General features: G+C 48.5%; 1 protein-coding gene across 3 annotated transcripts in view; it reads left to right on the top strand.

The window, feature by feature from the left end:
• Nucleotides 1-18,840: 18,840 nt before the first annotated feature.
• Nucleotides 18,841-24,984, top strand: part of PAX7 (paired box 7) — a 101,210-nt gene continuing 95,066 nt past the window's right edge. For 2 of the 3 annotated variants that reach the window (XM_074848316.1, XM_074848315.1), the window contains exons 1-4: nucleotides 18,841-18,948; nucleotides 20,864-21,099; nucleotides 21,773-21,902; nucleotides 22,910-23,038. In XM_074848316.1, the coding sequence (XP_074704417.1) occupies nucleotides 18,864-18,948; nucleotides 20,864-21,099; nucleotides 21,773-21,902; nucleotides 22,910-23,038 (580 nt within the window). In that variant the 5' untranslated portion in view covers nucleotides 18,841-18,863. Of the gene's footprint in view, nucleotides 18,949-20,863; nucleotides 21,100-21,772; nucleotides 21,903-22,903; nucleotides 23,039-24,984 lie in introns of all 3 variants that reach the window. The other variant, XM_074848317.1, reaches the window with a different exon arrangement.

The raw sequence follows: 24,984 nt of genomic DNA, 5'->3' as shown, positions 1-24,984 counted from the left end.
TGGTAAATGGACAGTTATTCTGTTTCCACTCTTAACGCTCACCCACAATGAGATGTTTCCCACTCTGCCACTAACACTGGGAGCTTAGGCAAAAGTTTTCACCCCTTTAATTCATTTTTCCCCTGTACCTTAACACAAGAAAAGGTCTACCCAAATGAGGTGAATTCCCTTTTCCTACGTACTATAATGTCCCTCTCAAGTGAAAGCCTTAAGGGGCACTTTTCATGCTCTGAGATCTCCCAAATCCAGGTGACCATACCCAGAATTTGCATGATGAAGATGTAGGTATGACTTGCTTTCACAGCACCAACGTGGACTTCCCACCCATTTTTAGTGTTTATAAGTGTCTCCATAGGAAGGAAGAGAGAAGAGCCCCATCACAAGGCATCCTTAAGCTTCCTAAAAAGAAGGAAGCAGGAAGAATGAAGAATGGAACAGGAAGAATGAAGAACTAGTGTCTACATGAGATGTTCTGGGTCTGACATTTGCTGCAATAACAGTGGCATTAGGCACACCATTAACTCCAGAAGAAGCTGGAGCAATGAACCTGCATCTCCTCTAACCAAACCAGACTTTCTGGAGAGATTTGCTTTCCTCTGAGCCTCAGCTCTCACCTATAGCCGATATATCTATTGGATCTTAAGCACTCTACACCACAAAGCTGCTTTCTGGCTTTGTGCATCTTATTTTACACTTGCTCTAAAATAATAATAATAAAACCAGTGTCTTAGTGTAACCTTTTTGCCATCACTTTTGATGCCTCCTGCATGTTGGTGCCTTCATTGCAACACTGAAGAGCTCTGCTGTGCCAGAGAAGTGAGGCTCTCCAGCACACTCCATCCCAGCTCTTCACACATGCAAAATCCAAAAAGCAAAGATAAGCCAGCAACATTTCACCTCTTGGTATCTGGACTTTGCTTTAAGGGATCCTGTTAGCTGGTGGAGATCCTGTTAGCTGGTGGAGGTCAACCGTGAATCTGGAAAGTTCAAACCTAACCTTGACCCAGAAAGACCCAAGGACAGGCAGGATGTGCTCACAGTAGCTCGATGGCTCTGAAGACAGAAGGAACATGAGCTGGATGTTGCAGAGAGGGGTGGCAGCGTGCCCAGGGCAGGGTAAGCCAATAAACTGAGAAATGCAATGAGACAGCCTCACTACCCGACTCCTTCACCTTCAGCAGCTTGGCACAGGCTTTCAGCTTTGAAACACTGCAGGGCTGTTTTCACTGCTGCTGCAACCTTCCATGTAATTATTATTTTTTGAATGAACACAGATTTTTCTGGACTCCCATGCCTTTGAGAAAAATCTGTGCACAACTCTTACCATTGTTTTAACTGCTCTTGTATAAACGAAGCTTTGAACATTATAGCAGCTAAAGGAGGCACAAGCTGCAGAAGTAAGTCAGCTAAAATGGTTTAAGAAGGGGGTTGGGGCTAAGGTAAATAAAAGCTTGGTCATGCATCCTGCTTTGCCTCCTTCCACATTTATAAAGGGCCTGAGCAAGAACTGGGTCTGTTTTTACAAATCACCCACTAACAGAGGAGGGTTACAAACCACCTGCAGCACTTCAACCCTTCACACAGCTGTCTGGGCCAAGAGTAATGCAGCTAAGCTGGAACAACACGTCCCACGACACTCAATTCTTCACTTTGCAGAGGGTGACAACTCCGACAGGTCCTTCCCAGCCTCTGCTCCCTCATGTGTTGCAAGTACATTAGACACTGATGCATGCTCAGACTCTGCTTGGAGCTCCTGCTAGAGGCCACAACGGCACTCAGCACCCAGTAATGCCTTGTCAGCCTTGGTATCAAGGTTTTATTACCTAGGCACAGGGTCTGAGAAGTCGAGGCCACACAACATGCTGTCCAGGTCCCCCAGACAAGGATGTCAAAAAACCTGAGGACTTAAGTGGCATTTAGCCCATCAAAACCAGGAGCTCTGTGCTCTGAGAAGAAGGATCTGAGGCTTTGACATTGCTAATTACACCAAGTCCAGCATCCTCCAGGTCTGCAAGGCAACTGGCACCAAAGGAAAGTCTGACAGATCTCATTCACACACAAAATACTAAGCTCTTAGTGCAAAACATCCTTTCTCAGGGCTCTCATGCATACCTAAGGCTACAGAGAGTATTTAAAGCATGCTCAAGTACCTTTCCTCACCATCACATCCTGCAATCAGATCCTCCAGTAATGACAATATTAGAGAAGGCAGAGCAAGCCTTGTTGCATACTGCACCCCATGGTCTGCAAATCCCAGCCTTCATTGCACATGGGTGTCAACCCATCCAATGGGGCACTGCAGGAAGGGTCTGAGTAACCAGGACCATGGTTTAGCACCTAAGGACAACAATGACAAACACCCAGGTCAAGTATCAAGGACACTGCAAAGTGCAAGACGGACCATCTCCCCATTGCATGAAGGGCTCAGCGACCTCAAGCTTCTGCTGCGGTCTTAAGGAGCTTCAGATTCAAGCACAGCAAAAGACAGGCTAAGAAAAAGGTAAGAAGCAAGTCACTGGTCAAGTCTGGATGATTATCTTGGAAATCCACTCTGTTAGAGTCGTAACTGTTCCCTCCTAGACCAGAACAAACTTCAGTGAGTCCTCAGGTTTGCCAACAGACTCCTGGCTGCAAGGAAAGTATGTCTTGTACTTTGCAAAATGCCAGTAGAGGAGGAAAAATGTTTAAAGCTGGTAGGATCAAAACAGGAATCAGAGCACATGCTTCCCCAAGCGTCAGGGTCTGCAGGAAACTGCTGACCTTGACCCCAGGCCAAAAGTTTGCCATGACCATCCTGTGTCATGCCCACTGCTCACTTTTTAAATGCACCATTTCTGGGCTGCCAAGGGATGAGGAAGGGTTAAAGACCCGCTTTTGGCTCCACTGTATTGCCCTGACATCGAGCAAAGCCCAAGCTCTGAGAGCCCCAGACAACCATACAGGAGCCTGTTGCACCAGCCCAGGAGCCGAGCGCCTCCCTCCCAAACCACCGGCGCTTCCGAGGGACACGTTTTTAAAGCCGTTTTGAAAGAGACCCCTTTCTCTTCCTTTCCTGAGGGTATTGAAAAATCATTATCAACAGGGGGGAAAAAAAAAATTCCTCCTTTCATTCTCTAAAATTAACATGAGCTCCTCTAAACACTCATTGTACTGGTTCGATTTTTCACACACCCTGGAGTCTAACCATGACAAGGGGAGACACAGCAGTGGTTATGACCCAACTTTCTGGCTAATTAAGAAGCTTGTCAAAGAGCAGCTTCTCTCCCTGGAGGAGCCCAGGGCAGGAAATGAGTGACTTCCCACAGCACGTGAGCCAAGCTGCCAGCTCATCTGTGGTCTTGCTGCACTCTCAGCTCCTGATTTACAAGCCAAGGTGGAAGGAAAGGTGACCACCCCGTGCCACAGCACCCCAGACCCACACAGAGCCCCTCTCAGCTGATTTTGGCAGGTGCTGGGAGAGGCATCAGGATCAGGGGAAGCCCTGGCCCTCCCACCCCCTATTCTGTACCACAGTATTTAGTTTGTTGCATCAAACTGTGAAGCAGAAAAAAATAGAGGTTTTCTTCTGTCAAATTAAAGTCAGGATATAATTTAGCAAAACACATGAGCACCTGTTTTTAAAGCAAAGCTAGGAGTCAATATGTGCTCAGGTACCCCAAAACCAACATGGAACAGAAACAGACACAAACCAAACCCCTAAAATCCTTGGGGAAGAGAAAACCTTGTCACCAGGCTATTCACACATCCTTATTGCAATGGCCCAACCAAAGAGCAGTTGCATCCCAGTCCCATGGGTTATCAGCTTCAATTCCCATTCCCCCAAACTTGCTTTGGGGGCAGCTGACCCTGTTGCCACCCCAAAGAACCCGTTAAATACATGGAAAGGCCCCCAGACTGCAAGGGGAGGAGCCAAAAGGAAAAGCTCCACCAGTCAGGAGAAAATCCAAATCACACAAAACTTTTAGGGGGAGGAAAAAAAAAATAGAAAGCATCAAGTTACTTCCCTCCCTGTTTTCTTCCAAGTTTTCCAGACTGCAGGAGTATGCCTTGAAGGAACTGTTGATATGGGACCCCCAGACAGATCAGCTCTAAACCCAAGTGACACACACAACCCTGCTCCAAAGATGCCAAGAACTAAGTGAAATCCAACTTCTCCAAAACATCTCCCTGTCCACCGCTACAGACTCCCTTCACCTGGGAAGACAGAGCCAGCACCCCCCAGACCTCTGAGTCCTAGTGACGAGGCCATAACTGACCCAGGTCCAGCCTGGACCTGCCCAGGAGGATGAGGATGGCTGGGAGGAAGGCAGGGGGGGGATCTCTGCCCGAAACTTCCCGGCCGAGGCCACGGGGTGGCAGCAGGTATCTGCTGATGGAGAGCCGGGCACCCAGCCCGGGACCAGCGCCCCTGAGGACCAGCAGAGGCGATGCTCTGCTCGCCTCCAACTCTGCGCCCACCCCCGAAAAATTGCAGAGGTGAGACACCGAGGAGCAGTTTTCTTCGAGGAGCAGGTTTGATAAACTTCGGGCAGAGCAGAGTGAAGGTTTTTTCCCCCGAAGAAGGGAAGGCGAGCATCCCTTCAGAGCGCTGGTGGCGCACAGGCTTTGCTGCTCTGCACGGCTGGGCACTGCCGCAGGGGGATGGGGACACACTAGTGACCTCCGTGTGACAACCCCTTTCTCCCTAAGGGCTCCCAACCCCCTCCTCTCCCCGCAGATGTGCAAGCAGGGCCAAAGGCACCAGGGCCAGGAGGGCAACCAAGCCACCAGCCCCCCTCTGCTCTCCACAGGGCCCTTTTGGACTTGGTTTGCTGCCAAGCTCCTGATGTACCCAGATGCTTCATGACATGCTAAGCATGTACCATTAGAAGGACACTGATAGACTGTTAATGCTACAGAGGGACTTCAACTGGAGTCTTATCTTCACTGCTCAATGACCAGCAAGAATATGGCAGCCTACAGTTGTCCCGGGTCCTGCAAAGGACTGGCCTTAGGGGCAGGAGGCTTCCAAACACTCCTCCATCCCTCGATGGAGAGCTGTGGCCAAGCACACACCTCTTAGACCATGTGTTGATCCTGCCTGAGCTGTGCAGGGATGTACATCCCCGGGATAATACGGGACAGGGCAAGGATGTTGCACTGGAGATGTGTGCAGTCAGATTGAACAGCGAGGGGCTGCAAACCTGCACGGAGAAGTTTGGTGGGTGTACTTGAAGGCACCGGTGGTTGAGTTGGCCCAGGAGACAGAGAGTTGGAAGCACCAGGAAATTTCACCCCAGGCCCCACATTGCTCATCCCATTCCTCCTCTTCTCAGGGCCACCAGTGGGACCCCAGCAACCAAGAGCCCAGCTGCGAGAGGGGAGCTGCCAGTCCTCCCCCTCCACACGCTTCCCAGCGGGACCACGCGGGTCCTGCCTGCCTGCACCAGCGAGCCTGCTGCTCACCACAATGCCGTGTTTGTTGCACAACAGAGACCTTTAAACATCAAGGCAACATGACATTTTGGAAAGGAGAGATCTTAATAAGACATCTGAGCTTAATCATTCCACCCCTGTCAGAAACACGCTGTAATTTATCACCAAAAGCAAGTGTGGGGACAACATGGTGCAATGTCATTGAAGTCAATAAAAACGTATGCCAGGCTCCATTTCCATTCCCATTCACACGGCATCCCCTAGAGTTTTTATTAGCAATTTATTTTCTCCTCCACTCTCAATGCATTGGTTCTAACAATGTCTTTTGGCTTTGCTGGAGCTGGGCAGCTGCTGCTGTAGGGGAAAGGAGCATCGCAGCGACTCCCATGCTAAAACCAGCTCTATCCCGAGACCTCTTTGGGATTACAATATGGTAAATATACTTCCAGATTATTACTTTTTTTGCTAGATGTTGTTCTTTGACCCAGTAGGTTTTGTCCCATTCAGGAAAGCATCTTTCCAGGGAGGTGGGGGGAATTAAGTCTGCACTTCGGGGTGCTTTTCTAGACTTATTTCCAAACACGATCTCAGGAAGAAAAGCAGATGAAATGTTGGATTAAGCTTCTGTCTGCAATAGAGCCAAGCCAACTGATAGAAAAGCAACCCTACTTTCTCGATTTAAAAACTTGGAAAAAAAAATAGATTTACAGGGAGCAACTGGCTATCCTGACTGCCCTGGTCTGCCTACATGACTGTTTCCTCCCACCAGCACTCTTTTTCATGCCCCGAAGCCCCGAAGCCACAAAATACCTACCTCCCATGGGCTCCCTCCTCTGCTTCATCAAAATTGCTTTAAGCACAGCTTAAATCCCCCTGAATTTCAGAGGACACCCTGGAGGCATCCACAGCTGCTGACTGAGCAGGGGTGGAAGTAAAATGCTCTGCTGAGCCAGCACAGGGAAAAGGCAGGGCTCTTAGCAAAGTTCTTCAGCGCCCATGCAAGGTCTATGTGATTTCACCAAGGCCCAGGAGCCAGTTTTAGAAGGCTCAGATTAAAGCTATGCTATGGGTTCAGCTCTGCCAGCCTCGCTCAACAGCAAAGATGAACACAGCGAGGTGCTGGGTGCTTTTTGCATTGACACAGCCCAGCAAGGTCAGCCCAAAGACACGCTCCAAAGCAGCCAAGGGCTGCGATACGGCTTTGCATCGCCTCGCCTTTCTCACCTTCATTAGGAGTGCGTTTCCAGGGCCTGATCCATCAGAGCTACTGCACAAAAGCTTTAAGTCTTCAGGGGGAAAAAAAAAAAATACTTGGCCAACCTGAGGCTTTCAACTCCCCAGGAACAGAGCAGGACCAAGCACAAGCCTGATTTTAATTCTGTACAGATCCCAAACCCCCCTCCTCCGAGGATTTCCACCCTTTAGAAGTTAATTCCCCAGCAACTTTATTTTAGAGCAATTTTCAGTTCCTATTACACCCGCTGCGCTGGGTGATAAGTGTGCGGCTCGTCTACTATCTAGCTCTCTCCAGCCTGGGAAGATAGCTCTACCTCTCCCCAGAAGAGCGGAGGTGATGTTAGGAAAGTGGGTCTATGGATTATGATAAGGGAATGGGTGGTTTTATATGCTGAGCAGACTTACTAACTTCCCTCCCTTTACCTGGCCTTGCGCAGGCTATTTTCCATGCTGCTCTATCTCCTATCAATAGGAAACAGTCAAGTGCAGCCGGCGCGTTAGAGCAAAAGACCCTTCTTTTACAGATACTGCATCATCCAAGGCTAATATAACCATGGGCTTAAAAAATTATACAGGTAATGGCTAAAAAAAAAAAAAAATCCAGAAATCAAAAAAAGGTGTCTTGAAGACAGAAAGATTTTAGTTTTAAGGGACAAAGAGGGAAAAAAGTAGCAATTTTACTGTTCCAGGAGAATAAATCCTTTTGGAGGCTTGTTAATTTGTTTTTCTTAACGCTGAGAAGTAACCTGTGAACGTTAAATATCTGCTTTTCGGAGGGGGCCCCCAACCCTGCTTCCCATTACACTGGGCATCTATCCAGCCAGAGTAGCTGCACTGAAGTCAATGGGTTACTTTGGATTTGGGCCAAAATAATTCAGATCAAAATCTCCTCCCGTGTTTGTCTTATGGGGACCTGATCCTGCACCACTGCTGCCCGAGGAGTTGGGTATTACCATTACCATGCCCCCCTTTACATGGGCATGACCCTTCTCCCAGTGCAGGGATGACATCTCCGTAGGCTTTAATGGTGCCAGAAACAGGAGGCCACTCATCAAAGACTTAAGCGTGTTGGAAACAAAACAATTAAATTACCTGCTTTCAACAGTTTGTCACCTATGTCAAATATTAAAGCAAAACAATTGATTATGGAGAGGAATTAAGAGGAAAGAAGAAAACCTCTCCCCTCCCTTCTAATGAAAATTCAGGAAATTAGAATTGACTCTTGGAAAAAATACCCTCCTGCCTAATAAGGGTTTTTCAGTGGATTTTTTTTTTCCCCAACTTTACAGTGCATTAGTGACTAGATTGCCTTTCATCTCAGGCCCCTGAACTGGTCTCAGCTAAAAGAAATTATGTTTAAAAGTCAGCACCAAATTAAAGCAAGCCCCCACAAGCACCAAGGGGCTCTTCTGAGCCAAAGTTGATCCTTTGTTAAATGTTTAAGGCAATATAATGTTCCCTCTCTTGCTGTTTCCAAACACTTTTTCAGACTTAAAGTCAGTCTGCAAAGGATCTCGTGGACTTTATACACAGTTGACACCTCCACACTAGACTCAACTAAGTCAAGAGCATCTTCGATGCGCTGTGGCGGATCAGAGACCTTGTGTCCAGGCTTCGCTACACACGAGCAAACCACCGATATATGGACTCGAGATGAATTAAGAGGATTTATCCTGCAGATTGCTCAGGCAGCTGCAGAGCTTGCATCGGTGTGAGGGGCGGCTGAGGGAACTAGGGTTGTTTAGCCTGGAGAAGAGGAGGCTGAGGGGAGACCTCATCGCCCTCTACAACTACCTGCAAGGAGGTTGCAGAGAGGGGGGATGAGTCTCTTTAACCAAGTAACAAGTGATAGGACAAGAGGGAATGGCCTCAAGTTGTGCCAGGGAAGGTTTAGACTAGATGTCAGGAAGTATTTCTTTACAGAACAGGTTATTAGGCAGTGGAATGGATTGCCCAGGGAGGTGGTGGAGTCCCCATCCCTGGAGGTGTTTAAGAGTAGGGTCGACATAGCGCTGAGAGATATGGTGTAGATGGGAACTGGCAGTGCTAGGTTAATGGTTGGACTAGATGATCTTCAAGGTCCTTTCCAACCTAGTTGATTCTGTGATTCTGTGATTCTGGTGCAAACCCCACCACTGCTCTCCAACTCCAGATCCAGGTTGTTGCACCCAGGATGGGCAAAACCCACCAGGGAAAGCTCCCCTTGACTTCTCTCCCCCAGACAGTGGTTCACATGTTGATCACCCAGGGTTCCTATTAGATTTCAGTGACAGCCGATTGCAATTTTAATATCTGTTTAATTATTCTTCTGCCAACCCAAGCAGCAGCGATTATTGCATGAGATTAAGCACTATGAGGCTGAGCCGCGTGCAAATTTCTTTCTGTGTTTCTGAAGACTTATCTCCTTCAGACAAAAAAAATATGCATTTCTTAGATGGGGATTTTTTTTTTTTCCCTTTAATGTCTTGTCTCACTGTGAATTGGTGTAATCACTATTATAGGATGAGGAAAAAATGGCTAGAAAAATACATTTTAAAAGGAAGACAAAACACCACTGAGTCTCACATTAGGAAAGCAAACAGCTTCATCTCAAATTTCACAAGGTCTTACAATAACACTCAGAGAAAGCATCTTACAGAAAGAGAACGTACCGCTACTGCCTGCATGGGAAGAAAATAATCGCTCATCCCAAGCACTTCTGGGCACAGATGGAGACAGAAACATAGTTTTCAAGCTCCACATGCAGCATTACTACAACCACGCACAGCTCCAAGAGCTCCAAAGTGGAGAGAGCTGCTCTTCTCCATGCAATACTGCCCAAGCTAATGGCACTGCATTAGTCTAAATCAATACAGAAATCACAACTTAGCAGTCAAGTTATACAAAACCAACCAATACAGAGACTTTTTTTTCCCCACTTAAAAAAAATACCTGGCCATCAAAGGTATCACCTACAAGAAACAGCTCAGCATTGCTGAGAGTCTTAAGCCTGCAGAGAATAGCAGGGTGCAGGGGTACGCCTGGGCAGGGGGTGGGAGCCCTTAACTTAGTAGCTAATAAAACATTTTCCTCCCTATTGTGGCAGCCTCCTCCCACCTCCTGACCTTTTTCCTCTTGGAGTAATTAGAAGCTACCTGGTGGGAATGAAAGAGAGGAATTGGAGGTTTGCTTGGTGGGATTTAACCTTTTCTTCCCCTGCGCTTGTTGTTTTTCTCTTCCTCAGTACTGGAAGAATCCAAAATTTAAACCGGCTTTCGGGAAGAGATGCACAGCCTTAGGCAAATCACAGCAGGGAAACTGCAGAATTGTAACTCTTTGGAAACTCAGGAGCAGCCCCAGGAGGATCTGCAAACCATCATTGTCCTATAGAGCTTGTGTACAAGACAGCAAAGAGATAACAGAAATATTACCCTGCTTTTACTAAAAGGTCCCACCAAAGTTAAATAAAGAAATCTCTAGCAAAAGTAAGAATTAAACCAGTTATTTTAAGGATAAAGGCAAGTCCCTCAGCCAGAAGGACTCTCTCCTACCACCACAAGGGAAGTTTGCAAACCAGCCCCTTCACAAACAAATCACGTTCTGCAGCAACAGCTTGCTTTGCTTCTAAACCAACTTGTTTCAGGCTCACAACACTCACCCAGTGATTTTTTTAGATAAATATTAAAAATACATAGCTAATACAGGAAATATCCTCAGTGAGCTCAGTCTATTCCTGCATCCACATCTTTATCTGTATTGCTGATACTCAGGGACACCCTCTCCCCAACTCCTCCGCCAGCACAGGGCTCAGAGCAAAGAAAGCTCTTCCAGCCTGTCTGAAAGCACCTACAGAGCTCTGACCTCACTTACTACTACCTTACTCACTGTAAAGTTACTTACTACAGTGTATTCCTCCACCTGAGCTGCCCTCCCAGCACTAACCTACCACCACCCACCTCAGAAACCCGTACAAGGGGACCCCAATAAATAGTCAGTTCAGCCACATAAAATTAAGGATAACAAAAAAAATACGTTTCTTTTGAAAAAAACACCAATCTTTTTTAAATTACTTTAATAGAATTGCTATATAAGGTCTGCCTTGAATTTGAAGACCAAGAACGCAAACAGCAAAACTACAAAACTATCAGCTTTTAGAAGAAAAAAAAGCCAAGCAGTTACATAACACTTACCTTGAGGTTGGAGTAGCCAGCCCAGAAAAAAAAAAAAAATCCTTAAGCTTACCAGAGCTTGTAAGACTTGATCATTACTGCTGCTTTACATATGCTTTTTCCTAAACCTTCTACTAACCTTAGAAATAAATTTGAGAATTATATCAAGCACCCTCGAAGAGCTTACTTCATCTACTTGCCCTCATTACAAGCCCCAAAGCAACTGAACCAAACCCTGAGCACCTCCCCAACCAGCCCCCCAAGCATTCCCATATGGAGCTTATACAGCCCAGGTGGCCGTGCCCTCTCCTATACGACCCGTTCCCGAGAGAACTCCAGTGCTACAAAAGTTAGTGGTTCCTGAGCATCCCTTTCCCATCCTTATGCAGCATCCTGGTCTCCAGCCCTTAGGATGTGCTTTACTCTATGCTATCATATATTTCAGAAAAACAATATTATGGTGTTGCTTTGCTATATATAATGCTGAGGTTTGTTGGCCATAGTTAAGCTGTGAAGGTGTGTTGTGGGATTTTGAACTCTCAATACTATAATTAAGCATTAGAAAGAGGGCTTCCTGCTATCTTGTTTTCTCTTTTTTTATTGCTAGAGCAATGTATTTGTGCAACGTTATAGTTGGCAACAAAACAGCTCCACTTATACAATACTAGAGCTAAATACCTGACCTAAACTGAAATGGGAATAAAAAGCAGGTTTTATACTGGCATGCCAAGCAATTTTAAATGAAAGGCTTTAAATGAGGAGGTTTTGAGTAACTAGTCTGAATAACGCTGGGGTTACGGCAACAAACCTGATATATTTATGTAATGTTTCATGAAGGCTGATATGGTCTATGTGAGTCTTATGTTGTTGTTATCTCTTGATTTCTATCAATAAGTTGGTTAGCTGAGTTGTTCTTGCTGTTTTCATATAGTATGGTGTAAGGATGTGCTGGTTTCAGGGTACCACATGGCTACAGCTGCCTTATGCAGGATATATAGATATGACAAAGCACAGTACTGAACTTCTTCCTTTATTCACGAGCTGTCCTGAATCACTGTCTGTGTATTAATTCCTCTTTCATTGAGAAAAGCCTTTCTCCATCAGAAAGGGAAGCATCTGATACAGTCAGGGAAGCCTTGCTTGGTTTCTCTTGTTTTTTCTTGGTTGGACTAGTGTTGCTAAAAATCTGTGTGTTTGAAGTTTTTCCTTAAATCTCTTCATTTCCTTGCCTTCATCCTCTTCCTCATGGAAATCCTGGGTTCTGCTGTTGTCTCAGCTTTCCAACTCAACTGGGGCCAGGTCTTACTCAATTATAACTCACCTGGTGGAACAGGTAAGCTGTATCTGCAGCTGGTATCAAAAATTAACTTTATTAATCCTAGTCAAGGTGAAATACCCCAGCTGTGAACTGTGAGGGGGGAAAAAAAAGGGCTTCTCCTGTCCATCCCTTTCTTCTCTGCAATGAGAGGAGCTGGTGGTGAATAGTGCCATGGCTTCAAATTCAAGTCTTTTCAGGACACAGGTGAGCTGGAAACTATAAGGGAGAAGGGGAAGAAACCTTTGCAAATGCACTTTTTGATCTACCTTAACAACTGCTATAGAGAATTAAATGGAATTCATTTCTGTGATGAAGGAATTAATGGCAATATGGAGAATCAGGCTCAGGTAGGAGACTTGAATCCAAAGAAGGGAATAAAGCCTTGAAATTCAAATGAAAAAATTATTATACAAGCATAAAGGGAAGCTATTTTACACCTGTAAGACTAAATGTATAAATATGAAGCAACTGCTCCCTCTGGGAAGAGCGGATTGTGCTTTTAATTCACCCAGACAAATATGCAGCTTGGCTCCATCTGATTCCTTACACTTCAGGAAAGACCAAACCAAACCCTTTGTGTTTTCTCCCCTCCATGTTCATGACTTCTTCCAGGGCTGCTGCTTGCTGCTGCCATGGTCTTCTCTATGCTGGCAGCCTCCTGGGGCTAGGCTGGGGGGGTACAAGCCCTGTGCTCTGGTTTACCTGCCTCTCCAAGGGCCTCATCCAGCTTGGTGTTCCCCTTTGCCTACATAAAGGACTGTTGCTACAGTAGATTCAGCTCCCAGAAAATTCAGACAGCTGTGGAAGCGCTGAGAGTAGCTGCGCTGTTTGATACAGGCACCTGGGTGTGCTTTCCTTACCCCCCAGCCTAAGGAAGGAAGAGTGATGTCTTTCTGGGGGTGAGAAATGTCCTGGCCCTTAGTGCTGGAGTGGGACTAATCTGGGAACAGGCAAGTTATGAGCCAGATAACAAGGGGTTTGGATCCAGTGCAGAGGCAGCTTGAGTTATTTGAGGGCAGGTGCTCTGCTCTCTTTTGTAAATCCATCTTTAGCGTGCCTGAAGCTGAGCATCCTAAAAAGAAAGGCACCCTAAAATCCCGATTCCCCTTGCTCCCAGGCTGTCCTCTTTCCTCTCACAGCACATTGGCCCCTAGGTGCCCAGGCTCAGTGTTTTCCCCCTGGGATCAGCTGTGTCCCCTGCCACCTTCTCCAGCAGCCTGTTCCCATGAAAGCTGTTATTTTGCTAAGCTCCAGGAAGGTACCCGTTAGGAAAAATCCCCTCTTCCACCCTTATTCTGTTCCAGCAGCATCTCTCAACGTGGTTGTTCTCCCCGCATGGTCAGGTCCTGTTTTAGTGTGTTATTTCTACTGCATAACACTGAACGAATCAAACACATGGAGGAAAGTGTTCTCCCTGTCTTGAAAAGCCACATGAAATGGGAAGCGGGACCGGTAGTGGGAGTACAGGAATCCCGTTGTATGCAGGGAAAACCCAATTAGTCTGTGCACCCTGACAAAAGTAGAACTGAGCCTTTTAGCAAGGAGTAGTTAATCTTCTTTAGAAAAACTAAGCAGGGACTACCAGTGGAATAGAAGTTGGTGCGGTACTGTTGAATATCTCTAAAGCCACTTATAGGTTCAAAGAATGAACAAGGCCATTGCCAGCCTTATTATTTTGATTTGTTTAATGCAAATACTTCGCTCATTCCATAGATGTTATGCTTTGATAAGGTAATTGTTCAAGGGCGCAGCTTACATCCTATTAATACTGCACCCTGGGCAAATTAAACCTGACCCAGTGGAGAAGCAGATCCAAGGAGCCCGGTGGTGTTGTGACACTCTGCCTTTTGTTTGGCATCTTGACGGGGAGCAGAGTTGGAGGAGTTTTATTCTTGGGTTTGGGTCTCGGCTTCCCTGGGGAAAAAAAAAAAAAAAAGAAAAAAAAGAAATTAATTCCTGTTACACACACAAATTAACAGCATGGCTAACCCGGTTCCTTGCAAAGCTGCAGGGTCAGTGTTGATGGTGTAGGAGCACTCTGCATTTAAAAAAGTACAAACTTCTCCTTTGGAAATAGTCCTGGAAGTGGAAATGGTTTTCTCCCTGCTTTAGGGCTTCAAAACCCCCATGGTCTGATTGCATGGAACTTTCTTCCCTCTTCAGCAAGGAAGTTAAGAGCATCTTGGGCAAACAAGCAGAGCCTTGTTCCCCTAAGAAAGGGGAGGAAGGAGGAGAATTAGAGAGCAGCAGGCAACCCGAGAGCCACGCTCTGGAGCTGGGGAACCAAGCAAAAGACCTTAAATTTCCCTTCCCTGCCCTGTCTTTGCTTCTTCTAACCCACCTGCAACCAGCAGCAGATCTTCGCAATAAATGCAGTTCATTTTTTGCCTAAAGCTCCCTTTGAGGAGCTGCCTTGCCCAAGGATCTCTGATACCTGGGGACACTTGGGGTCCTGTGGGACGTGGGAGGGCTCTTCTGCATCAGCAGGTCAGGGATGCTGCAAGAGGCTTGAGTGGGATCAGGCACCAAATAGCTGCACCCAAATCCCATCTGCTTCCTTTGGCAGCTCCTGGGCTTTAATGTAAATAAGAAAAATTAATTTTTTTGGTGATGGTGAGGATGGGTGGACTTAGCCTCCCTGATCCTGGACCAGGTGCTGTTTTTCCAGCTCTCAGTCACCTTTTTAACCAAGCAGCCTATTTTTCCTGAGTCTGCCTTTGCTGCAAGTATTCCTTCTCTCCTTTCTGGGTTTTCTGAAAAAAAAACCCAAAACACTTCAGGCTGAATGTGTTACTCTTCCTTTGACGATTTTTTCAATGGTCATTTTAAAAAATGCGGAAGTCCCTCAGAAATATTTTTTTTAAATCCCCGGTTTTCAAGGTGGATTTATCGTCCTTTAAAGAGAGATTTATTGGATAATCGCTTAAAAAAATAATGCTTATTACTCCGGGATCTCAAATGGAAAACCTTCCCACATTAGTAATCTTCTTGTAATTGCAGAAGGTAGCAACTTTTCATTAAATAATTCATCCTCGGGCGGGTGGTGGGTTTTTTTTTTTTTTTGCATCTTACTTGTGGAGCGGGGGGGGGGGGGGGAAATCGTGATCAAATTCTTCAGGTTTTAGCTGACCAGATGAGACGCATCTGGCTTCTAAGGAGATTTCTCGTTTCTAGATCGGCATCGCTCTAGAAATGGGATGGCATCCCGAAAAAAAAAAAAGTAGGACTTTCCGTTGAGGAGAATCATAATTAATAATAATTGATGATAGGGGCTGCTCGCCTCCGGCGCAGTGCTCATGCCCCGGTGATTTTTCTGGGCAGGCTTAGCTAACCTGTGTGCATCTTTTTCAAGCCGAGAATTGAATATACAGCCCTTTTCCTCCCCAGCCTGGTGGTGTTAGCCCCCTCCAAGGGGACATCTAACACCTCGCCCTTGAAAAGCCCCTTCCTCTCCCGGAGGATGCAGGGGATGGATGCTGGGGGCGAGGGATGATCCTAAAAAATATTTTTTTTTTTTTAAAAAAAAAAAGCCAACCCCATTCCCTTCTGCTTATGAGTTGGCTTTCAGCGCTGATTTACAAGCCGTTTCTCCAAAGGGAATAGCGATATACGGCATTTATCAACCAGAAACATACCTTAGGAAACCATGGAGATGCGCAGGGAAAGGGGAAAGCGGGGAGGAATTCTGCCCCTGTTTCTTTAAGCAGTTACTTGCTCCTTTCCTGATTGATGCTTGTTTTAATCTATTGCTCGCTGCTCCCAGGAGAGAAAAGAAGGGGTCTCTCTTTTGTGAACATGGGTAATGAAGCAAAGCACTGGGCAAAAAAAAAAAAAAAGGAAAAAAATTTTAAAAAATTTAAAAAGGGGTTCCTTCTTTCTCAGCTGGGTGCGCAGGTAACACCCCCCCCCCCGGGCCCCCAGACCTGCATGTGAAATCGCCATTTCACCCCTGCACACTCCTTAATTGTTAGAAAAATGATTTGTGAAATTGCTTTCCAGCAGGAGTGTCCCCCCCTCCCCCGGCTGTGACAGTCCCCTGTCACCCCCTTATTCCCCCCCCCCCGCCCCGAAACAAAATTAGGGACTGCTGCCACATGCCACCGCGCTGCTTAAATAAAAATAAATTAATTTAAAAAAAAAAAAAAAAAAAAAAAGTAGCTCTTTGGCTTAGTGGCTGCCCGGAGCTGGCAGCAAGTGCTGGAGGAGAAAGTGAAGTTTTTTTTGCCTGAAAGTGTCAAATCTTACCCCAATTTGAAGGGGGGGTGAGGGAAAACAAATGCTGTGTTTGATGTGAGATATTTTTCTCCGGCGAGGTAACCCTAGAGCGGCGGGGAAGGCAGGGACTCCGCGCTCGGATCCTTTAGTTTAATCTTCCCCCGGTGCTGGGAGAGCAGAAACATTTAATTTTCAACTTTATTCCAGGCTTTCCCCCCCCATCTAAGCAAATGAAAGGCAAATAATTGAATTACTGCCGCGCTGGAGGAATGCGGCTGAGAAGGGGCTGCGAGCGGCTCCGAGCTGGTCCCGTTCAGCTCTGCCCGTTATTTTTCTGCCTAAAACTTCAGGAATTGGCATTTTTGGGGCGGAGGGGAGGAGAAAGTCTTTATTTTCGTTTGCTGGAGCCCTAAAGTCGGGGCTGCGCCGGGATAAGGAGACTTTGGGAGCAACTTGACACTTTGGAAAGAATTTCAATATTGCATTTTTTTTTCCCCCCTGTCCCGTGGTTTTTGGGGGGGTTTGGGCGAATTTTAGGCGTGGAAACGTGAGGAAAACCAAATCAGGGCTGCGCAGAGAAGTGGGTGCGGGTTTAGGCTGGCTTTGCGGTGCGGGGGAAGAGGAAGAGGGTGAGCGATGAAGATGTGGCCGGACTGGGGAGGGGTCCAGCCAGGCTTTAATTTCAAAGCAAAAGCCAGCACTGGAGAAGGGGGAGATTAGGGGTGGCGATGCCCTCGGGGGGGGGGGGGACAGGGAGGAGATTTAGGGACCGCATTTTGGTCCAGACGGGTCAGAAAGTGTCGCTGGTTGCTTTATTCCCACCCCCCCCCCCCCCCCCCCCCCCCAGGATGCTTTTAAGGGAGGGGGAAGAGAAGTTTCCAGCGGTTTGCACGGCAAGTCCTTTTTACAGCTGCAAACAAAAGGGTTCGTGAGCCCTGGCGTCATGCCCCGCTGCGAGGAGGATTCCTGCCCCGCTCCTATTTTGGGGGGAAAACATTGGCTATTTGTTCAACCCGTCCCGGGTCAACGAGCGAGCGAGCGGGCAGTTCGCGGGAGAACCGCGGGGAGCACCGGAGTCACCCCGGAATCTTAACCCCCCCCCCCCCCCCCCCCCCCAAAAATGGTACCAGCTAGGCAGCTCGGAGCCTGTCTCTTAATTAAAGATGTGATGTTAATAAGGGAGGAGCGCAGGGAGCTACCTGGGGCTGGGGAAGGAGGCGGCGGGGCTGCTCAGCTGCTCCCAAACCCGACCCCATAAAGCGGGGCTGGGGGGCGCAGGGAGGGGGGGGGTGTGATGCGACCCTGGCCCAGGTGCGAGCGGGGCAGGACCAGCCGCCTCCCATCATCTGCTGGGAAGGAGGGGAGAGCGGCTCCAACCCCCTCCCGGGGCTGCCAGGCAGTGGGCAGCTAAGAGGGGTATTTTTTTTTTTTTTTTTTTTTTTTTTTTATCCATGTTGCAGCTCCTGGGCCGGGATCAGCGCCCCGCCACCGCCCCCCCCTCCAAAATGCCGGGCCGGCTTTACCCCGCTGGGACCTGCACAGATGCCCTAGGCGCGCCCAACTTTCTTAGGCGAAAAAAAAAAAAAAAACAAATCACAACCAAAAACCCCAAACAAACAGAAAACACCCTTTCCTAAACTTTCTCCTCGCTTCTTTCACCCCAATGTATTTTCAAACTGGGGGAGGAGGACCCCAGCTTTCCATTAAAAGGAAGCCAAGCCTAGTAATGAATAATAACATCTTAAAAAAAAAATAAATAAGGCGAGCCCATAGCTTTTCCTGCGCGTTGGGAAGCTGCTGCCTCTTATTGGTCCCTCGGCCCCGCCGTGGTACCCCCTTCCCCGGCCATGAATAAAAGAAAGGAGCCGGAGCCTATCACAGCTCGCTCGTCCTCCCCACGGCCCCAACTTTAACAACTTCCAAACCCTCCATCTGACATTTCCCCCCCCCCGCCCCAATTCTCCTCCTCCCAGCCCCCCCCCCCCTCCCATCACGAGCATCCCTGAAGCGACAGGCACCAACCACTTAAAAAAAAAAAAAAAAGAAAAGAAAAAAAAACCGCAACAACAAAATAAGGGGGGAAAGTCGGCTCCCTCCCCCCCCCCGGCCCCCCCCAGCCCTAAGCCCAGCCCAGCACCGAGGCAACTTTGGCTGTGTCTGCCTTTCCCGGCAGTCTGGGTTACATTCCTCCGGAGCGCCCGCTCAGGCCGGTTGTGACATAGCCCTAAAACTTTAAGAGGAATTTCTGGTGGGTGATTTTCCCCTCCCCTCCCTTTTCCCACCCCCTTTATTATTATTATATATATATTTTATTTTTTTTTTCCTTGGAGCAAAGATTTCTCCCTTGTTTTGCAGCCGCGGGCTGGAAGAGAGAAGCGCTTCGGCTCCGAGGAGAGGCATCCCCGCAGCGCGCCCCCCCCCCCCCTCCCCGGTTCTCTCGGCTCTCCCGGGGCCAAGGGGTGCCCCCCCCGGTTTGGACCGGACCCGCTCCACCACCCCGACCCCCCCCCCCCCCCCCCCCCCCCTTTACCATGGCAGCTCTGCCCGGGACGGTGCCTCGGATGATGCGTCCGGCTCCGGGGCAAAACTACCCTCGCACTGGCTTCCCCTTGGAAGGTAGGTCTGGGGAAAAAAACCCACCCCTCTAAATCGCTCCTTCCCCCAGCACCTCGGGATAACCCGGGGGGGGGGGCGGGGTGCGCGGTCCGGGCTGCTCCAGGGGGGATACAGCTCAACTTTGCAGCCGGGGGGGGGGGGGTCCCGACCTGAGCATCCAACTTCTCGCCGATATTTAGCTCCTTCCCTTCCCGCTGGAGCTGCTCCGTCCCCGCGGAATTACCGGGTTTTGGCTTTTTGGTTTGGATTGTTGGGTGGTTTTTTTTTTCCCCCTACTTAAAGTAGTTTCAGGCATCCTGCAGATTTTTGGGGGGCACAGGTTCTCATGGTTTGGGCTTTTGCTTTTTTAAACCCGCAAATATCCCGACGATTTCATCTCCCCGAAAAAAGTGGGGAAAACCAACTAAATTGATTGTTTTCAACTTTTCTGGGGGAAAATAAGAAAAAAAGCCTTAAGCTGGGAGTATCCTCTAGCTGCGGACAGTCGAGGTGTCCTTGGCCGGGGCTGGCGAGGGGAAAGGGGGGGGACTTTGTAGCTGTCACCTCGCTAAGTGTCATCCCCACCTCGCAGCGCATCAACTTCCCCCGTCATCTGCTTTTTCTTTGTGTTAGGGGGTTATTATTTCTAGGCATAGCAAAAAAAAAAAAAAAAAAGGCAAAATTAGAGCGGGACCCCTCTCCCCGCATTTATTAAACAGGAGAATTTTATCCTGACCGTGATCAAGTGGCGAAACTCAAACCTGTGGAAAACCACGCAGGCTGCAAAACATACAAGCTGGGGGGATTTGTTGAAGTGCTTTTCTGTAGCAAATGAAGTAAAACAGACGGCAAGGGAAAGGATCAAAGGATTACAACAATATTTGCACAACATGACTGGGAATAATGAAAAGAGAGAGCGGCCGGCGGTTTTAGTACCTCTTGAATGTAAAATTGGCCACTCGAGTGTTATCTGTCGATAATGATATATCCAGGGAGTGCTGGCCAAGTGACTTGGAATTAGTGGTGCATGATTCTTGTTAAATCGCGAGGCAATTTCTGGAATCGACTTTTCTTTGTATAAAGAGAAAAATCACCCCCCTCGCCTTCCCCGTCCCTCGCCCCCTCCAGCCTTTCTGCAAATTACCCAGCTGAGTTCTTCCCCCTGCTTTTTTTTTTTTTTGCCTTTTTTTTTTTTTTTCATTTCCAGCCTGTGAAATCGTATTAATCTGCAAGATCTACATTGCGAGATATTAAACAAATTGGGGAGGGGGATTAACGAGCCGCTGGTCCCCCGCTCCGGGCGGGGATGCGCCGCGCAAGGTGTCGGGGAAGCGGCGCGGCCGCGAGAGATCCGCGCTTGTTCTGCACCTCCCCGAGCCGCTTAACAGAACCCCACCAAAACCACAATAAAAAACCCCAAAAGCCACTCGAGGGTATTTAAAGAGGTTATTTCCAAAAGTTTGTTTGAAAGTAGATAGGTCCGTAATTTGAAGCAAGAAATGGAGTGCGCTTTTTGGGGGGGAAATGGGAAGTTAAACCATGCGGTTTAAATTTTTCCTTATTTATAACCTCGGGTATGATTTAAAAATAGGTGTGAAATGCCAAAAATAAAGAGACAGAGGCACAAACACAGCGGCCGCCTCGGGGAGCGGGGTGATGGGGGTGCGGATCATGGGCTATTTTTATTTTCCCTCCATCGATGGGAAAAGTCTCCCCCGTGATGCGGAGATAAATACCGAGGCCAGGGGATGGGCGAGAAGTTTCTCCCTTTTTTTAAAGGTTTAAATGCCGGGAGAGAAGCTGAAGGCGCGGGGAGGGATGCGCCCCGTTTTGTTGGATTTTTCCCTCTTAACTTTCCCTCCCGTTGTTTGGTTTGTGTTGTTTTTTGTTTTGTTTTCTTTTTTTTTTTTTTTTTTTCCCCCCCCTTGCTCTCCAGTTTCCACCCCGCTGGGCCAGGGCAGGGTGAACCAGCTCGGAGGGGTGTTCATCAACGGTCGACCGTTGCCCAACCACATCCGTCATAAAATCGTGGAGATGGCTCACCACGGGATCCGGCCCTGCGTGATCTCCCGGCAGTTGCGGGTCTCCCACGGTTGCGTCTCCAAAATCCTCTGTAGATACCAGGAGACGGGCTCCATCCGTCCCGGAGCCATCGGAGGCAGCAAGCCCAGGGTGAGTGCAATGCGGGGGCCGAGCTAAACCGCCCTCCTTAGGTTAAAAAAATTAAGATTTCTTTAGGGGGGGGGGATAAGTTTTTCAGGTGGACACGCGGGGAAAGACGGGGGGAGGGGAAGGAGCTTTGATAAAGCTGCAATTTGCAGGCTCAGATGGGTAGAAACCGGTGCCGAGTTGAAGGCTATGAATAAATTAAAGTGATTTTCCTTTTTTTTTTTTTTTTTTTCCCCATGTGCAACAAGTGGCAGGCGTTCAAGCATTTGCTTCAACCCCCGTGTGTGGGGAGGAGGCGAGCTGGGATGTTTGGGGGAATAATAAATCGTTGGGTGTACATACCCCCCCCCACCCCCCCCAAAAGCATCCATTGCACCCCCTCCCTGCCTCTTTCTCCCCCTGGGGCTCAGGATAAACCCAGCCTGGCTGATCTCCTTGGCCTCCAGAGACTCTACTTTTAGGGTGGCAAACATTTGGGAGACAAGGGCCTTTCCCCATCTTTATTTTCCTCCTTTTCCCCCTCCAAATCCCTCTTCTCAGCCCCAAACTAGCAGCCAGGTCGAGGAGGATTGAACTGAGCTTGAACAGCTTCTCTTTTCAATTAAAAGCGCTTTTTCTCTCCCCTTCCCTCTCTCTGCACACGCGGGCACGCACCGGTGTCCCTTGATCACAAAAGCAGGTTGCGACTCCCGACGTGGAGAAGAAAATCGAGGAATACAAACGGGAAAACCCTGGGATGTTTAGCTGGGAGATCCGAGACAGGCTCCTGAAAGATGGGCACTGCGACCGGAGCACCGTGCCCTCAGGTGAGAAGGCAGCTTGGCAAGAAGGACACCCCGATACCCGTCAGAAAGATGGAGGGAAATTGTTATCCCCACTAAAAATGTTTCCAGGGGTTATAAACATCCTCTCGGCCTTTGCTTTGATAGGGGGAGGGGGGGGGGGGAAATCACCCCAAGCAAACCCACAGCAGCAAATAAACACCAGGAGAGGGGGAGCTGTGCCCTGGCCCGCTGCGGTCTGCTGGAAAAACAAACACAAACAAACCAATTTTCCCAACTTATTCCAACTCCTGCGAAAACAGAGGGGCTCCCGGTGCGGAGGGAGCATGCACAGATGAAGACCCCAAATTCAGGGTTAAAGGGGACCCCGGTTGCCCTGCTGGGACTTGCTTGCTCAGTGGGGGCTGCAAAGCAGCGTTTCCATCGGCCAGGGCCCCCCATAACCCATGGAAAGTGACCCCGTACCCCAACATCGGGCCTGCAGGGATGTGTGAGCCCTTTGGGTCCTACCGAGGGTTGGTCTCTGTTTTGGGGGGGCTGAGCCTTCTCTGCAGGGCACATCTCCCCGCAAAGCAGCATCCAGGACAGGGTCCAGGTCTGAATCCAGGCTGAGAGTCCCATTTGGGGCTGGGGTGAAAGCTGGGTATTGGGGGGCCTTTTCCCTGTTCCAAAGCAGGTGGTAACCTCAGGGGTGTGTGCCCCGGGGTGTTGCACCAGCTGTGATGCTCTGGGAGGGTGTTGCACACAACGGACAGCCGCTCATGCCGGGTGTCTCGGGGGGATGGTGATGAGCGTGTCCAACTTTGGGTGTCCACCTTGGCAGCTCAGTGGACTTGGGGGCATTTTGGAGGGCACAGAGGACCAGGCAGGTGCGTACCCCTGGGAAAAGGGGGTGTGGGTGCCCTTCGTGTGTGCACAAGGCCTCCTGCCCAAGTTGTGCAGCCCCGGCTTGGGTTTTCCCAGGCGGCTCTCACCTTGGCTTCCCAGGCAGCTTATACTTGCCTTTTTGTCTTTGACTGTCTGAGGTTTAGTGAGTTCGATTAGCCGTGTGCTACGCATCAAATTCGGGAAGAAAGAGGAAGAGGAGGACTGCGACAAGAAGGAGGAAGACGGGGAGAAGAAGGCCAAGCACAGCATAGACGGCATCCTGGGCGACAAAGGTAAAGGCGTCTGTGCGTGCCCTGGGGCTGGGCTGGAGGGGACATTTGGGAGAGGGGACATGTCCCTCCCTATCAAGAGTAAGATGGGATGGCTCCAGAGCCTCTTGCATTTGTTCTTTCCAAAAATGACTGATGGCAAAGGAGGGGGAGTGATGCAGGGCCCTGGGAGGGGAAGGTGATCCCCAGCCCCCTGGGCTGAGGGTGCTCTCCCAGGAGGAAGAGTTGTTGGTGTTTTGCTTTGGATCAATTATTTATAAAGGGGGAAAAGAGATGGCTGAGGGGAGGCATCTCTGATTCTTAAATGAATTTGTTAAACAGATTTCTCTCCTGCTCTCTAAGTGGTCCCCTGAAACTCTGGCTGACAGTTGACCGATTTGGCCAATCAATATCAATTAGAGAAGCCGGGATCGGCGCTGCGCTGGGGCTGCCGCAGAGCCACTGGCGCTGGGGAAGCATGGAGGGGAGAGGGGGGGTCCTTGGATCGGAGGAAACAGGGGGCTTGCACCCCTAAATAAACTCAGGAAAAATAAATCTGGCCTTTCTGATGAAAAGCTTAAGGTCAGGCCGATGGCAGGGAGAGCCAGGGGGCCTGTTATCATCTCCTACGGTTGGCGCTTTCCTCTCGTGGGAGGAAAAATTAAACTTTTTAAAGCTCCTGTGCTGTAAATGTGGGGTGGGGGACGAGGCACAGCCAGAGCCAGCCATTGCGGTGCTTGGAATCTGATTTTTGGCAAGCTCGGTGGGGGTGATGATTCCCCATCCCTCCCAGAAAAGGGGGAAAGATGATATTTTCAGGGGGTACGATTGAGGTTTATCAAGGAAGGTGTTGGCAAGGATGGGGAAGTTTGGAGCAACGGGAGGGAGGAGCTGCTGTATCGGTTTAGGCAGAAAATTGCTTCCTTGTGTCGCAGAGCTCAGTGCTTTTTTTTGGGGGGAAACAGCAATTATACAACTCTTGGGGATGGGCTTCAGGAAATTGTGGGTTGCTGTTTTTCTCCAAAATTGATGGCAAAATGGCGATGGCCCAGGCCTGTTGGGGTTGAGTCGGTCGGAGTTCCGGGGGATTTGTGATATCGTCGGTGTCGGGCCAAGAGGGAGCGGGCTGAGAGGTATTTTCCGCATGGAGAGGGTCCCCAATCCGGGTGTGGGAAGCAGAGAGGAATCGCTTACAAAGTTTCTCACTAGCTACAAAGTTTTCCCCATTTTGGGATAATGCGGGTGAGTGGGGAAATATTGAAGTGGGGGAAACGTGGGGCAGAAAAAAGCTTCTCCATGTCACCATCAAACGTTAGTGGGAGTTTTAAATGAAGGTGCACAAAAGGGGTTTCTTTAAGGATCCGATCCTTTTTTTTTTTTTTTTTCCAACCTTGAAGATGAACTTCACTTACAAAGACCTTCAAGTCTATTGAAGCTTTATAAGCAAAAGATTCCTGACCACAAAAGCAAACAGTAGAAGAAGAAAAAAAAAAAGAAAAAGAAAAAGAAAAAAAAAAAAAGAAGGGGGGTAAAGGGGGAAAAACCCTAGGCTGCCTTAAAAATGGAGTAAAGGGATGGGGGAGGGAGGGCTTGTCTATTCTCATTCAAAATTCTGCAAGGAGGAGAAAAAGTTTGGACAAAGGGCCAAGGAAGGGAAGAAAGGGAGATAAATTATTCAAAACTCCCTGCTGTTAGATAGTTTTGTAATATTATAGGACCGTCTGTTGGAAAAAGGATAGCCGTTGGACGTTGCAAAATGTTGCTTGTGATTTGGAAACAGGCGATGCTCATTTGCAAATCGGGGCTATTGTGTCCGCGAAAAGCTCCCCCCCATCACTTTGGGGTGTTTTTAATTTTATTGGGGGGGGGAGGGAATTTTGGGTTTAAGATTTATTTTGTTCGAGCGTCATTACTTGAAAAAAAAACATATCATTTTTAAACTGCCGATTGATTATTTTTTTTCCCCTTGT

The sequence above is a fragment of the Strix aluco genome, chromosome 22 (genome assembly GCF_031877795.1).
Source record: "Strix aluco isolate bStrAlu1 chromosome 22, bStrAlu1.hap1, whole genome shotgun sequence".
Classification (NCBI taxonomy): domain Eukaryota; kingdom Metazoa; phylum Chordata; class Aves; order Strigiformes; family Strigidae; genus Strix; species Strix aluco.
This window is presented reverse-complemented; position numbering and strand designations above follow the sequence as displayed.